Raw genomic sequence first — 16,179 nt, 5'->3', positions numbered from 1 at the left:
ACTTCACTAGTCCTTTTAAAGTACTGCTGTGCTTTCCTTCACTTCACTGGTCCTTTTAAAGTACTGCTGTACTCTCCTTCATTTCACTGGTCCTTTTAAAGTACTGCTTACTCTTCTTCACTTCATTGGTTCTTTTAAAGTACTGCTGTACTCTTCTTCACTTCATTGGTCTTTTTAAAGTACTGCTTACTCTTCTTCACTTCATTGGTTCTTTTAAAGTACTGCTGTACTCTTCTTCACTTCACTAGTCCTTTTAAAGTACTGCTGTGCTTTCCTTCACTTCACTGGTCCTTTTAAAGTACTGCTGTACTCTCCTTCACTTCACTGGTCCTTTTAAAGTACTGCTTACTCTTCTTCACTTTATTGGTTCTTTTAGAGTACTGCTGTTCTCTTACTTCCTCATATGCTAATTCATTCTGATGTCACATTGTTTTAAAAAGTTTGTGCTGATCCACTTATGAACTGAATGATCACGTTGTATGTTGTTGTTTTTATTTATAGAAGTCATTTGAATAACACGCCAATCCTTTGTTACCTGTGATTGATCCTTTAATATATTATGGTAATTAAAAAAACAGTTTTCGGTTATAAATATGATTTCTATCACTGTTATTTTGGCAAGCATGTACCAAGTAACTTATAATGCTTTGAGATATGACGTCAGTAGCTCATGCGGTACTGTTGTCATTGTTTGGTGTAATTGTAACACATGATATGAGTTTCTTACACAAACTAATGTTCTGTACCGTATGTTCATCATCAAGAACCAACATAGAATAACTAATGTTATGTACCAGATGTTCATCATCAAGAACCAACATAGAACAATTAATGTTCTGTGCCACATGTTCATCATAAAAACCAACTTAAAACAACTAATGTTTTGTACCACATGTTCATCATAAAAACCAACATAGAACAACTAATATTTTTACCAGATGTTCATCATCAAGACGAACATAGAACAACTAATATTCTGTACTACATGATCATCATAAAAACTAACATAGAACAACTAATGTTCTGTACTACATGTTCATCATCAAGACCAACATAGAACAACTAATGTTCTGTACTACATGATCATCATAAAAACTAACATAGAACAACTAATGTTCTGTACTACATGTTTATCATTAAAACTAACATAGAACAACTAATGTTCTGTACTACATGATCATCATCAAGACCAACATAGAACAACTAATGTTCTGTACTACATGATCATCATAAAAACTAACATAGAACAACTAATGTTCTGTACTACATGTTCATCATTAAAACTAACATAGAACAACTAATGTTCTGTACTACATGTTCATCATCAAGAACCAACATAGAACAATTAATGTTCTGTGCCACATGTTCATCATAAAAACCAACTTAAAACAACTAATGTTCTGTACTACATGTTCATCATCAAGACCAACATAGAACAACTAATGTTCTATACTACATGATCATCATAAAAACTAACATAGAACAACTAATGTTCTGTACTACATGTTCATCATTAAAACTAACATAGAACAACTAATGTTCTGTACTACATGATCATCATAAAAACCAACATAGAACAACTAATGTTCTGTACTACATGTTCATCATCAAGACCAACATAGAACAACTAATGTTCTGTACTACATGATCATCATAAAAACTAACATAGAACAACTAATGTTCTGTACTACATGTTCATCATCAAGACCAACATAGAACAACTAATGTTCTGTACCACATGATCATCATAAAAACTAACATAGAACAACTAATGTTCTGTACTACATGTTCATCATTAAAACTAACATAGAACAACTAATGTTCTGTACTACATGATCATCATAAAAACCAACATAGAACAACTAATGTTCTGTACTACATGATCATCATAAAAACTAACATAGAACAACTAATGTTCTGTACTACATGTTTATCATTAAAACTAACATAGAACAACTAATGTTCTGTACTACATGATCATCATCAAGACCAACATAGAACAACTAATGTTCTGTACTACATGATCATCATAAAAACTAACATAGAACAACTAATGTTCTGTACTACATGTTCATCATTAAAACTAACATAGAACAACTAATGTTCTGTACTACATGATCATCATAAAAACTAACATAGAACAACTAATGTTCTGTACTACATGTTCATCATCAAGACCAACATAGAACAACTAATGTTCTGTACTACATGATCATCATCAAGACCAACATAGAACAACTAATGTTCTGTACTACATGATCATCATAAAAACTAACATAGAACAACTAATGTTCTGTACTACATGTTCATCATTAAAACTAACATAGAACAACTAATGTTCTGTACTACATGATCATCATTAAAACTAACATAGAACAACTAATGTTCTGTACTACATGATCATCATTAAAACTAACATAGAATAACTAATGTTCTGTACCAGGTGTTCGTCATCAAGAACCAACATAGAATAACTAATGTTCTGTACCAGGTGTTCGTCATCAAGAACCAACATAGAATAACTAATGTTCTGTACCAGATATTCATCATCAAGAACCAACATAGAAAAACTAATAATGTCCTCTGTAAAATGTTTATTGTCAATAATATCTTAGAGCCATTAATGTTCATTATTTCTAAATGTTGTTTATGCCACATTAGTTTAGTTAAAATATAACTGGATCACTATAACATTATATAAACTTATTTTTTGCGGTTATTCTGTTGTTGTTTTTTTCTTGACACACAAATCCTTTATTGCTTTTGTTTTCCTAGAGGTTTTACCTGTGGTTTGTATGTTTCGAGTAGGTACACAGTTCTCCAGCCTACGTACTAATATTGGTATAAGTAAATAGCTATGCTAAAAGCAGAGATATTTATTTTTTAGCGATTTCTAAAATAGTTTCCAACTTCCCTGGTTCTAAGGGGCGTTGAATTCCATTCTTTATATTAGCACTGATAAACCAATATTATCATGATTTAAGATATGTACAAGTAATTATTTCCTGAAACTTGACACTCCGTTTGTAAACTCACGGTATCTGTCTGTTTAACTCAGTTGATACAACCCGTACGTGTGTTCTTTTTGAGGAATCAGGTTGAGAATCAGAACGTTTAGAATTTATCAGTTTCTAGCGGAATTGTTACGTTGATTTAGAAAAGTAAGGAAAATCAGCATTAAGGCGATCTCGGGATTTTCCAAATATTTAGTTTATGTTTAATTATTAAGCACTATTCCTCTTTTGCAAAAGCAAATCATTAAAAAATGATATATATTTTCGTGTTTTTTTTTATCTTCTGACCTTTAAGAGGTGCACCTATCTTTTATAGTATCATTTCATAAAGCATTTATATAGGGATGGCAGTTTAACTTTTGTTTAAGTGATTTTATTTGTAGCCCTAAAGCGGTAATAATTTGTACTTACCTCTAAGCTGCTAAGACTATTCATCTTCATTCCTAATTTTGAACTACTGACTAGAAGGAAGGCAGCTAGTCAGCAGCACCTATGTTGAAAGATAACTTGTATGATAAACAATACATTATTGAACTTCTCGGCTTTTCATGTAATTGTCTGGAAAGAATGTCACTAATGAGAACAAACAGGAGTGTTTATTAGATAAAATTAGTTTAGTTCCTTGCAAGTTTCACATTCCACTATCATACATCATGACAGTTTGACGCGTCCACTGACAGGGATGGTGGTCCTCGTGTTTCATAACGGCACCGGATACTCGTAAATTAACTCTATCCTTAAACCAGTACAAACAAGATTACTTAGTTTATTCATTGGTCAGAACTTAGTTGTCACTCAGGGATTTTAATTTCAGGATATTTTCAAGAAAATACATTAAAATCATTTTCTGTAAGACGTGAACGTCAAGGTAACCATCCAATAACCGTCGACTTAGAATCCTTTCTAACATGAAATCCTGGATACAGTGTTATCTGTCGATAAATATAGCAGTTTCCAAAACATTTGTCTAAAGAAGCAAGCGTCATCACATCATAACCTTTAAACACGAAGAAGGTATTTAATGTACTTACTAATGAAAAGTGTGTCACTAATTTGAAGTAAATATTACATTACACTTTGATGTAAGTTAGTTTTTACCAATATTAACAGTCACTGGTCTGAAATAAAGTAAATATTACATTACACTTTGATGTAAGCAAGTTAATTTTACCATTATTAACAGTCACTGGTCTGAATTAAAGTAAATATTACATTACTCTTTGATGTAGGTTAGTTTTTTAACCATTACTGACAATCACTGGTCTGAAATAAAGTAAATATTACGTTACCCTTTCATGTAAGTTAGTTTTACAATTATTAACAGTCATTGGTCTGAAATAAAGTAAATATTACATTATACTTGGATGTGAGGAAATCAGTTTCACCATTATTAACTGTCACTTTTCTGATTTAAAGTAAATATTACATACAGTTTGATGTAAGGAGGGTAGTTTTAGCACTATTAAATAGTCAGTGGTGGAAATAGGTATAAATATTATGTTTTCACAATTTGAGTTTTAGAATAAACGTGGAAGTGGTGGCAGAATGGAGCAGCTGTTCCAGTTGGAACACACAGGTGTATGAAACATGTGCAGAACACATTTATGTAAAAAATAGTCATAGATGGCGCTGCAATATAACGTTAACCGGCAGTTTTTAAATTTACTTTGTTTTAAAATATTTAGTGGTATTAATGCAAATGAATCAAGTGTTTAAAACTGCCTCTGTCCGTACAACACGACAGGCAACAACACAGTGTACACCTATGTAGTGTGTTTTACAAGTTTTAATATTAAGGTTATTGTAACACTTCAAGTCCGTGAATAAACTCTTAACACTGAATCCTAATGTTGCCACAGGTAGAACAATTTCACGGTCAACGAGTTGCATCAATTATGACCGTTGTCTAACAACTAGCAAGCTGTGAGTAGTATGGTTCTCTTATGTTTATGACGTTTAAAGAGACGAAACTATTTTGTTTCAGCCCTATATAATATGACAAAAAGCGTTTAGTTTTTCTAATGTATAAGCAAGAGAAATGTCGTATTTACACTTTCGTGTAAAGTAACTAGTTAGTTATAATTTACACCTTTGTTGATTTATTCATTCCACTAGATGAAAGACTCACTCTTCATTGTAAGAATAGAATAACTCTATGATGCCTCTTTCTATTCGCTAGTATTGTGTTAGTCTTCTAAAAATTATATTTATAACTTTGACTTTTCACCTTTTGATAAGCCAAGGATAAATTCTCTGTCGTTGAAAATAAAATATTGTTGTTGCCAAGTAACAAAACATCAAAAAAGTTCTATACGTCACACGCAAGAAAATACCTGCCTCTCCCTTGTCAATATGTCGGACAGGGCTGATAGAATCCTAGAACATCACTTGTGTTCTATTTGACTAAATAATTGTCCACTTCTGACTGACTTTTAGATTTCATATATCTTTATTCTCACAGAAGTACCTATGTTATGTATGTTGCTTTTGTTTCGTATGGCGCTACTTATAAGGTGATGGATTGCTCAGGAAATAACGTGGCTACAAATATTTCTAGGGGGGAAGGGCAATACAAATTTTTAAAATACCAGGTACACGAACTACGTGTCACTCACTAAAGTCCTTTGATATACTGTGTGATGTGCTCTGTTTAGTTCCAAAAGATTACAAAATAGGTTATAACTTCACATTAAAGCTAATACTTACTATTGAAAAATATTATTATAAACGGTAAATGATGGGTTTTATAACAGCTAGTTCTCTTGATAACTACATTCTGTTTGTATCATCTTCATTAAACTCTTACATTTCCTAATAAACTTTTCCATGTTTTAGTGTGCCTTACATATATTGTAACATATGCTTTTATCAATTCTGTTATATTCTAAAATGTTTTTATACTGTGTTTTGGTATTTTGTTTAACGGTATCTCTTACCTATTTATATTTAACCCGTAAACCCACCTATGTTGTTTTTATTTTACAATGTGTTTTGGTGTTCTTTCTTACAGTACCTGCTACCTTGTTGTATTTGACCCACAAAACCTGCTCACTTTGTTTATATATTACAGTATTTTTTGGTGTTCTGTGTAACAGCATCTATTACCTGGATCTCTCTATCTCTAATACTGCTTAAGTTGTTTATATTTCACAGTGTGTTTTGGTGTTCTTGCTAACAGTGTCTTTTACCTTCTTCTATTTCACCCCCAAACTTGCTCATATTGTTTATATTTCACAGTGAAGTTAGGTGTTATATGTAACAGTATCTCTTACATTGTTGTATTTAATCCTAAATCTTACTCATGTTCTTTCTACTTTACAGTGTGTTTTGGTGTTCTGTATAACAGTATCTGCTACCTTTTTTCTATTTCACCCTAAAACCTGCCATTTTTTGTTTATTACAGTATATTTTGGTGTTGTAATTAACAGTATCTGTTACTTCGTTGTATTTCACTATACAACCTGCTCATGTTGATTATATTTTGCGGTATGTTTTGTTGTACTTTTTAAACATACCTGTTACCTTGATGTATTTAACCCTAAAACCTCATCATGTTGTTAATATTTTAGAGTGTGGTTATGTGTTCTGTTATATTTCACTTTAAAACCTATTCATGTTGTTTATATTTAACAGTGTGTTTTCGTGTTCTTTCTAACAGTGCTTGCTATTTTGCTTTATTTCATCCTGACACCTACTCATCTTGTTTATATTTCATAGTGTAGTTAGGTGATCTGTTGAACACTATATGTTACCTTATTGTATTTAACCCTAAAACCTACTCATGGTGTTTATGTTTTACAATGTTTAGGTTTTCTGTTTAACACTCTCTGTTATCTTGTATTTAATCCTAAAACTCCTCATGTTGTTTATATTTTACAGTCTTTTCATTGTCTATTTGAAATAATCTCTTACATTGTTGTATTCAACCCTAAATCCTGCTAATGTTGTTTATATTTTACAGTGTGTTTTGGTGTTCTCTTTAATAGTATCTGTTACCTTGATGTCTTTAACCCTTATACTGATCATGTTTATATTTTACAGTATATTCTAGTGTAGTAACTAACAGTATCTGTTACCTTGTTGTATTTTACCATAAAAGGTGCTCATGTGGTTTTATATTTTACAGTGTGTTTTGTGTTCTGTTTTACAGTATCACGTTCCTTGTTGTATTTGACCCTAAAGCCTGCTCATATTGTTTACATTTTACAGTGTTTCGATGTTCTGTTTAACAGTATATGTTATGTTAATGTATTTAATCCTATAACCTGTTCATTTGGTTTATAATGTATAGTATATTTTGTTGTTCTTTTTAACAGTATCTGTTACATTGTTTTATTTTACCCTAACACCTACTTGTGTTATTTTAAATTAACAGTGTGTTTTGGTGTTCTTTCTAACAGTATCTACTATCTTGTTTTATTTTACCCTAAATCCTGCTCATCTTATTTACATTTCACAGTGTACTTAGGTGTTCTGCTGAACACTATATGTTACTTTATTGTAATTAACCCTAAAACCTACCAATATTGTTTATACTTTACAGTGTGTTTTGGTGTTCGGTATAACTATATTTGCAACTTTTACCTATTTCACCCTAAAATCTGCTCATTTGTTTATCTTTTATGGTATATTTTGGTGTTGTAATTAACAGTATTTGTTAATTTGTTGTATTTGACCATACAACCTCCTCATGTTTTTTATATTTTACAGGGTGTTTAGGTGTTCTTTTAACAATATCTATTAACTTGTTATATTTAACCTCCTCATGTTCTTTTTATTTTACACTTTGTTTTAGTATTCTGTTTAAGAGTATCTGTTACCATGCTGTATTTAACCCTAAAACCTACTCATGTTGTTTACATTATACAGTGTGTTTTTGTGCTCTGTTTAACAGTATCTCTTACCTTGTGTATTTTACCCTAAAACCTGCTCATGTTGTTTTTATTTTACAGTATGTTTTGGTGTTCTTTTTAGCATTATCTCTTACCTTGTTTTATTCAACCATAAAACCTGCTCATGCTGTTTATATCTTACAGTATGTTTTGGTCTTTATTTCAACAGTATTTGATACCTTGTTATATTTAAGCCTAAAACGTACTAATGTTGTTTTAATTTTACAATGTGTTTTGGTGTTCTGTCTAACAGTGTTTGCTACATTGTTATATTTAACCCAAAAATCTACTCAACTTATTTTTATTTTACAGTGTGTTTTGGTGTTCTTTTTAACACTATCTGATACATTGTTATATTTAGCCATAAAACTTAGTCACGTTGTTTTTATTTCACAGTATTTTGGTCTTCCTTCTTACAGTATTTCCTGAGTTATTGTAGTTAAACCTAAAACTTTCTCATGTTTTTTTTGTATTGTACAATATTGTTATTTGTTATGTTTAACACTATCTCTTACCTTGTCGCATTTAACCCTGAAACTTCTTCATGTTGTGTTTATTTTACAGTATGTTTTGGTTTTCTATTTAACATTATCTCTTAACTTATTCTTTTAACCCTAAAACCTACTAATCTTGTTTATATTTTACAGTATGTTTTGGTGTTAATTTTTGGAGTGTTTCTTATTTTGTTCTATTTAACCTTAAACCTGCTCATTTTCTTTCTATTTTGCCATGTTTTTGATGAAACTTCTTCATGTTGTGTTTATTTTACAGTATGTTTTGGTTTTCTATTTAACATTATCTCTTAACTTATTCTTTTAACCCTAAAACCTACTAATCTTGTTTATATTTTACAGTATGTTTTGGTGTTAATTTTTGGAGTGTTTCTTATTTTGTTCTATTTAACCTTAAACCTGCTCATTTTCTTTCTATTTTGCCATGTTTTTGATGGTTTATTTAGCAGTATCTGTTACTTTCTTATATTTGACCATAAATTCTGTTCATCTTGTTTATATTTCACATTTAACCCTAAAACCAGCTCATATTGTTTATACTTTACAGTTTGTTTTGGTGTACTGTTTAACAGCATCTGTTACCTTCTTGTATTTATCCATTAAACCTGCTCAGTTTGATTATATTTTATAGTATCTGTTAACCCTTCGTATTTAACCCTAAAACCTGCTCATGTTGTTTATATTTTATTCTGTGTTTTGGTATTTTGTTTAACAGTATCTCTTACCTTGTTATATTTAACCCATAAACCTACCCATGTCGTTTTTATTTTACAATGTGTTTTGTTGTTCTTTCTTACAGTACCTGCTATCTTGTTGTATTTGACCCACAAAACCTGCTCACCTTGTTTATATATTACAATATTTTTTGGTGTTCTGTTTAACAGTATCTATTACCTGGATCTCTCTATCTCTAATACTGCTTAAGTTGTGTATATTTCACAGTGTGTTTTGGTGTTCTTGCTAGCAGTGTCTTTTACCTTCTTCTATTTCATCCCGAAACTTGCTCATATTGTTTATATTTCACAGTGTAGTTAGGTGTTATATGTAACAATATCTCTTACATTGTTGTATTTAATCCTAAATCTTACTCATGTTCTTTCTACTTTACAGTGTGTTTTGGTTTTCTGTATAACAGTATCTGCTACCTTTTTTCTATTTCACCCTAAAACCTGCCATTTTTTGTTTATTACAGTATATTTTGGTGTTGTAATTAACAGTATCTGTTACTTCGTTGTATTTCACCATACAACCTGCTCATGTTGATTATATTTTGCAGTATGTTTTTTGTACTTTTTAGACATACCTGTTACCTTGATGTATTTAACCCTAAAACCTCATCATGTTGTTAATATTTTAGAGTGTGGTTATGTGTTCTGTTATATTTCACTTTAAATCCTATTCATGTTGTTTATATTTAACAGTGTGTTTTCGTGTTCTTTCTAACAGTGCCTGCTATTTTGCTTTATTTCATCCTGACACCTACTCATCTTGTTTATATTTCACAGTGTAGTTAGGTGATCTGTTGAACACTATATGTTACCTTGTTGTATTTAACCCTGAAACCTACTCATGGTTTTCATGTTTTACAATGTTTAGGTGTTCTGTTTAACACTCTCTGTTATCTTGTATTTAAACCTAAAACTCCTCATGTTGTTTATATTTTACAGAATGGTTTGGTGTTGTAAATAACAGTATCTATTACTTTGTTGTATTTGACCGTACAACCTGCTCATGTTGATTTGTTTTTACAGTATATTTTGTTGTACTGTTTAACAGTGCCTGTATTTAATCCTAAAACCTCAATGTGTTGTTTATATTTTACAATATGGTTATGTGTTCTTTTATAGACTATCTGTTACCTTATAGTATTTCACTTTAAAACCTGCTCATGTTGTTTACATTTAACAGTATATGTTGGTGTTCTTTATAACAGCCTCTTTCACCTTGTTCTATCTAACCTTGAAAGCTGCTCATCTTGTTTATATTTCACAGTGTGTTTAGGTGTTCTGTTTAACACTATATTTCTTAACCCTTTGTATTTAACCCTTAAATTTGCACTCGTTCTTTATATTTTACAGAATGTTTTCTTGTTCTGTTTAACAGTATCTGTTACCATGATGTATTCATCCCTAATACTGCTCATGTTGTTTGTATTTCACAGTATCTCTTATCTTGTATTTGATTATGAAACCTGCTCATGTTGTTTTTATCTTACAGTGTGTTTTAGTGTTCTGTTTAACAGTATCTGTTACCTTATTGTTTTTGTCAATTAAACCTTCACATGTTGATTATATTTCACAGTATTTTTTGGTATTCTGTTTAGAAGTATCTATTACCTTAGTCTGCTCATGTCATTTATATTTTACATTGTTTTTGGTGTTCTGTTTTACTTTATCTGTTTATCCCTTGTATATAACCCTAAAACCTGCTCATTATTATATCTTACAGGGTGTTTTGGTCCTCAATTTAGCAGTATCTTTTACCCTGTTGTATTTTACCCTAAAACCTGCTCATGTTTTTTGTTATTTTACAGTATGTCTTGGTGTTTTTTAACACTATCTCTTACCTTATTTTATTCATCCCTTCAACCTGCTCATGTTGTTTATATTTTAAACTATGAATTTGTCTTCATTTTAACAGTTTTTGTTATCCTTTATATTTAACCCTAAAATATAGTCATATTGTTTTAGTTTTACAATGTGTTTTGGTCTTCTGTTTAACACTATTTGCTATCTTGTTGTATTTAATCCTAAACCTGCTCATGTTCTTTATATTTCACAGTATGTTTTGGAGTTCTGTTTTATAGTATCTGTTAATTATTTACCCTAAAACTTGCTTGGGGTTGTTTATATTTTACAGCATGTTTTGGTCCTCTGTTTAACAGTATCTGTTACCTGGTTATATTTAACACTAAAACCTGTTCATATTGTTTATATTTTACAGTATGTTTTGGTGTTCTTTTTAACAATTTCTTGTATGTTCTTATATTTAACCCTAAAAACCTACTAATGTTGTTTTTATTTTACAGCGTGTTTCGGTGTTCTTGCTAACAATATCTCCTACCTTGTTCTCTTTCACCCCAAAACTTCCTCATTTTGTTTATATTTCACAGTGTAGTTAGGTATTATATGTAAGAGTATCTTTTACTTTGTTGTATTTAACCCTAAATCCTACTCATGTTATTTACATTTCATAGTGTTTTTGGTGTTCTGTTTAACAGTATCTGTTACCGTGATATCTTTAACCCTTATAATGCTCATATTTATATTTTACATTATGTTTTGGAGTTCTAATTAAGAATATCTATTACCTTATTGAATTTGACCATAAAACATGCTCATTTTGTTTATATTGTACAGTGTGTTTTGGTGTTCTGTTAAACAGTATCTGCTACTGGGTTGTATATATCCTTTCATGCTATTTATAATGTAAAATATGTTTTGGTGTTCTTTTAACAGTATCTGTTACCTTGTATCTGTTACACTATTTCACAGTGTAGTTAGATGCTCTGTTTAATAGTACCTGTTACGTTGATGTATTTATCCCTAAAACCTGTTCATTTGGTTTATATTTTATAGTATATTTTGGTGTTCTTTTTAACAGTATCTGTTACCTTGTTCTATTTATCCCTAACACCTGCTCATGTTGTTTTTATATTACAGTGTGTTTTGATGTTCTGTTTCATAATATCTGCTACACTGTTATATTTAACCTTAAACCCTTCTTATGTTATTTTTATTTTACCTGTGTGTTTTGATGTTTTTCTAACAGTATCTGCTATCTTGTTTTATTTGACCCTAAATCCTGCTCATCTTGATTACGTTTCACATTGTATTTAGATGTTCTGTTGACCACTATATGTTATCTTGTATTTAACCCTAAAACCTACTTATATTTTTTCTACTTTAAACCGTGTTTTGGTGTTCTGTATAACAGTATCTGCTATCTTTTTCTATTTCACCCTAAAACTTATGTTGTATATATTTTACAGTATGTTTTGGCAATCTTTCTTAGAGTATCTCTTACTTTGTTCTATCTAACTTTAAAACCTGCTCATGTTGTTTATCTTTTACAGAATGTTTTGGTGTTGTAATTAACAGTATCTGTTACTTTGTTGTATTTGACCATACAACCTTCTCATGTTGATTTGTTTTACAGTATGTTTTGTTGTACTGTTTAACCGTGCCTGTATTTAATCCTAAAACCTCAATGTGTTGTTTTTATTTTACAATATGGTTGTGTTCTGTTATAGACTATCTGTTACCTTATAGTATTTCACTTTAAAACCTGCTCATGTTGTTTACATTTAACAGTATATGTTGGTGTTCTTTATAACAGTCTCTTTTACCTTGTTCTATCTAACCCTAAAAGCTGCTCATCTTGTTTATATTTCACAGTGTATTTAACCCTAAACCTGCTCATGTTCTTTATATTTTGCAGTATCTTTTGATGGTCTGTGTAACAATATCTGTTATCTAGTTGTATTTGACCCTAAAACTTGCTCATGTTGGTTATATTTTACAGTACGTTTTAGTGCTTTTGATGTTTTGTTTCTCACTATCTCTTACCTTATTGTATTTTTCCCTAAAACTTGCTTATGGTTTTTATATTTTATTGTGTGTTTTGGAGTTCTGGCCTTGTTTTTTTTAACCCTAAAACCTTCTTACATTTTTTATATTTTACAGTGTATTGGATTTTTGTTTAACAGTTCCTGTTACATTGATGTATTTGAACCTAAAAGCTTTTCATGTTCTTTATATTTTACAGTATGTTTTGGTTTCTGTTTAACAGTTTCTGTTACCTTGTTGTATTTAACCCTAAAACCTGCTCATGTTGTTTTTATTGTACAGTGTTTTGGTGTTCTTTTTAACAATATCTGCTGCATTAAATTTAACCCTATGACATGTTCATGACATTTATATTTTACAGTATGTTTTAGTCTTCTGTTTTGTGTTATCCTGTGATCCTTTGTATTTAACCCTAAATTCTACTGATGTTATTTATATTTTAGAGTGTGTTTCGGTGTTCTGTTTAACGGTATCTATTAACTTGTTTTTCACCTGTAAACCTGCTCATTTTCTTGTATTTTACAGTGTGTTTGCATGTTCTGTTTAACAGTATATGCTACCTTGTTATATATGACCCTTAAACCTGCTCATATGTTTATAGTTTACAGTGTTTTGGTGTTCTGTTTTACAGTATCTGCTACGTTTTTATACTTGAACCTATAACTGCCTATTTGATTTATATTTTAGTGTATTTTGATGCATACTTAAACACATACTTTAGTCGTGTAAATCTTATTATATATATGTGTGTGTGTGGATAACTTGTTAGTTATTTCATATATTGTTTTACATTTCTCGAGTACACCCGAGTATAAATTATAGACTTTAGTTTTTGTTTTTTAGTGTTTTATTCATCTGAAACGATAATTATTGACAAGATTCTTCACATGGTTTTACGGTTCGTGTATAACAGCAAATCCCGGTATTTTTCAATTTTGTAATGGTAATACGGTACTAGTATTACCAACTACACCTTAACACTCCTACGAAAAGTGGGGCCTAATAGGCCTATGAAAAAATGAATCAAATTAAATGGCAATTTCATTTAAATACAAATTTATTAGCCTAATATTAATAACCTTTCAAGTTGCTCTGGGGCCTATTAGGCCCCACTTTTCGTAGGAGTGTTAATATACTATTCTTCTATTGAAGTTTGTTTGTTTGTTACAGGTTGAAAACTTGTAAATTTGTGGAAATGAAAAACTTCGAGTTTAAATATTCACGACTACAACTAGATTAGACTGTGATAATGTAACTAGGTGTCTGTTTTACGAAGGGTTAACACCTATGCTGACACACGTCACAAAGAAGCACGCGACGCAAGTGATGAAGAGACTATCCTTCAGCCTTGTTGACAGTGTCAAACAAAGAGAAAATTAGAAATGTAACTTGTGTTGAGATCTCACGCGTCTGTACAAAAGTACTGTCCAATCCAGTGATTGACTTTGTTTTCTATCAACACTTAATATTCTCCATTTTATTGTAAATAGGCTGAGCTAAACGATTTTCTTATCATATTTCTGTAAATATGTGTGTTAAGACAGTTTTTGGCAAGGGGCGCCGGAAGCAACTTCTCTTTGGGAAACAAGAAACCAAATCACTAAAGTAAAACATAAATACCATGTCTGTTACTAGTTTTTTAATAGAGTGTAATTACTACCAGAGGCATGTTTTGTAAATCATGTTTCATGTAATGCTAAATCATCAGTTTAAAATTTGAATTTATTTAAAGCTGTGTACAGTTACTGATAACGATTCGTATAAGTATTTTACATTTCTATAGAATACAGGGTTCGATTCTTCACGTTCAACAAAGTACGCATTGCCCATTGTGTAACTTTACACAATGAAAACAACAAATATGTATTTCTAAAACGTGCTTCACTTGCTATGTGGCCCGGCATGGCCAAGCGTGTTAAGGCGTGCGACTCGTAATCTGAGAGTCGCGGGTTCGCATCGCCGTCGTGCCAAACATGCTCACCCTTTCAGCCGTGGGAGCGTTATAATGAACGATCAATCCCACTATTCGTTCGTAAAAGAGTAGCCCAAGAGTTAGCGGTGGGTGGTGATGACTAGTTGCCTTCCCTGTACTCTTACACTGCTAAATTAGGGACGGCTAGCACAGATAGCCCTCGCGTAGCTTTGTGCGAAATTCAGAAAAAAACAAACAAAACAAAACAAAACTTGCTATGTATAAAAGTGGGAATTGACACATCGATAAAATAACGTTGGACTCAGCAGATAGCCCAATGTGGCTTTACAATAAGATAAACATACACACACTCGATAAAATAAACTATGGCATGAAATAAAATAATTAAAACTATCTACTGAACTATTGTTGTATCAGGGAAAGAACAATCACTTCGATATACATTTTATACTGTGTTTCAGCTTATACAGTGAAAAGTCTACATCATTCATAACTAATTTAATTTCTGGCTTACAAGAAACAAATCAGCAACGACCAGCCGTAGCGCCATCGCATGGCTTATATCTAATCTAAAAATACTGAAACTTGGCTGCGAGGTGATATTCATGAGACTTAATATCTTCTGTGCATAAATGTTGAACTAAAGCTTTTGACAAACTTCATTGGCCATATTATAGGCTTGAAATGCGATTTTATAATTACCAAAAATTTAAATTTTACAAGTTAAAAAATTATATTTTTATGATTCCAACATTTGTTAATTAAGTGAACATCAGTATCATAATTCAACGAGTTTTTTCTTCAGAAATGTGCAAATTCGGTGTCATAATTAAGTGTTGTTATTTATCAAAAATATGCAAACTTAATATCATAATTCAATGTTGTTGTTTTTTCAGAAATGTGCAAATCCCAAGGTATCAGATAAAAACTTTTATACCACTTTTGCAAGAACGTACCCTTCAGATATTCAGGTATGTTCAAAAGTGATATAGTTAAATCTTCAGATATTCAGGTGTGTCCAAAATATATACCATTAACTTTACCCTATTCTTGATATCGTTGTGTGCAATGTATCTTTAACAAAGTATTAGACCTTGTTGTACATGGTTTAACTCTACTCTGTACTGGATATGGTTGTAATTAGTGTATCTTTAACAAAATATTTTACATTATTTTCTTAGAATCGTTAACACATTTATTTTTTGTATTAGTTTTAAATAAAAAAATAAATATACGCTATTGTGATTTTTGTTCTAGAAG

At 30.9% G+C, this 16,179-nt stretch overlaps 1 protein-coding gene across 4 annotated transcripts in view; it reads left to right on the top strand.

The window, feature by feature from the left end:
- Nucleotides 1-16,179, top strand: part of LOC143233779 (receptor-type guanylate cyclase Gyc76C-like) — a 101,903-nt gene that overhangs the window by 62,575 nt on the left and 23,149 nt on the right. For 3 of the 4 annotated variants that reach the window (XM_076470432.1, XM_076470431.1, XM_076470436.1), the window contains exon 2: nt 15,816-15,890. In XM_076470432.1, coding sequence (XP_076326547.1) covers nt 15,816-15,890 — 75 coding nt within the window. Of the gene's footprint in view, nt 1-4,740; nt 4,938-15,815; nt 15,891-16,179 lie in introns of those variants that run through there. The other variant, XM_076470434.1, reaches the window with a different exon arrangement.

The sequence above is a fragment of the Tachypleus tridentatus genome, chromosome 12 (genome assembly GCF_004210375.1).
Source record: "Tachypleus tridentatus isolate NWPU-2018 chromosome 12, ASM421037v1, whole genome shotgun sequence".
In the NCBI taxonomy this organism is placed as follows: Eukaryota; Metazoa; Arthropoda; class Merostomata; order Xiphosura; family Limulidae; genus Tachypleus; species Tachypleus tridentatus.
The sequence above is the reverse complement of the archived record's forward strand: the minus strand, read 5'-3'. Positions and strand labels throughout refer to the sequence as shown.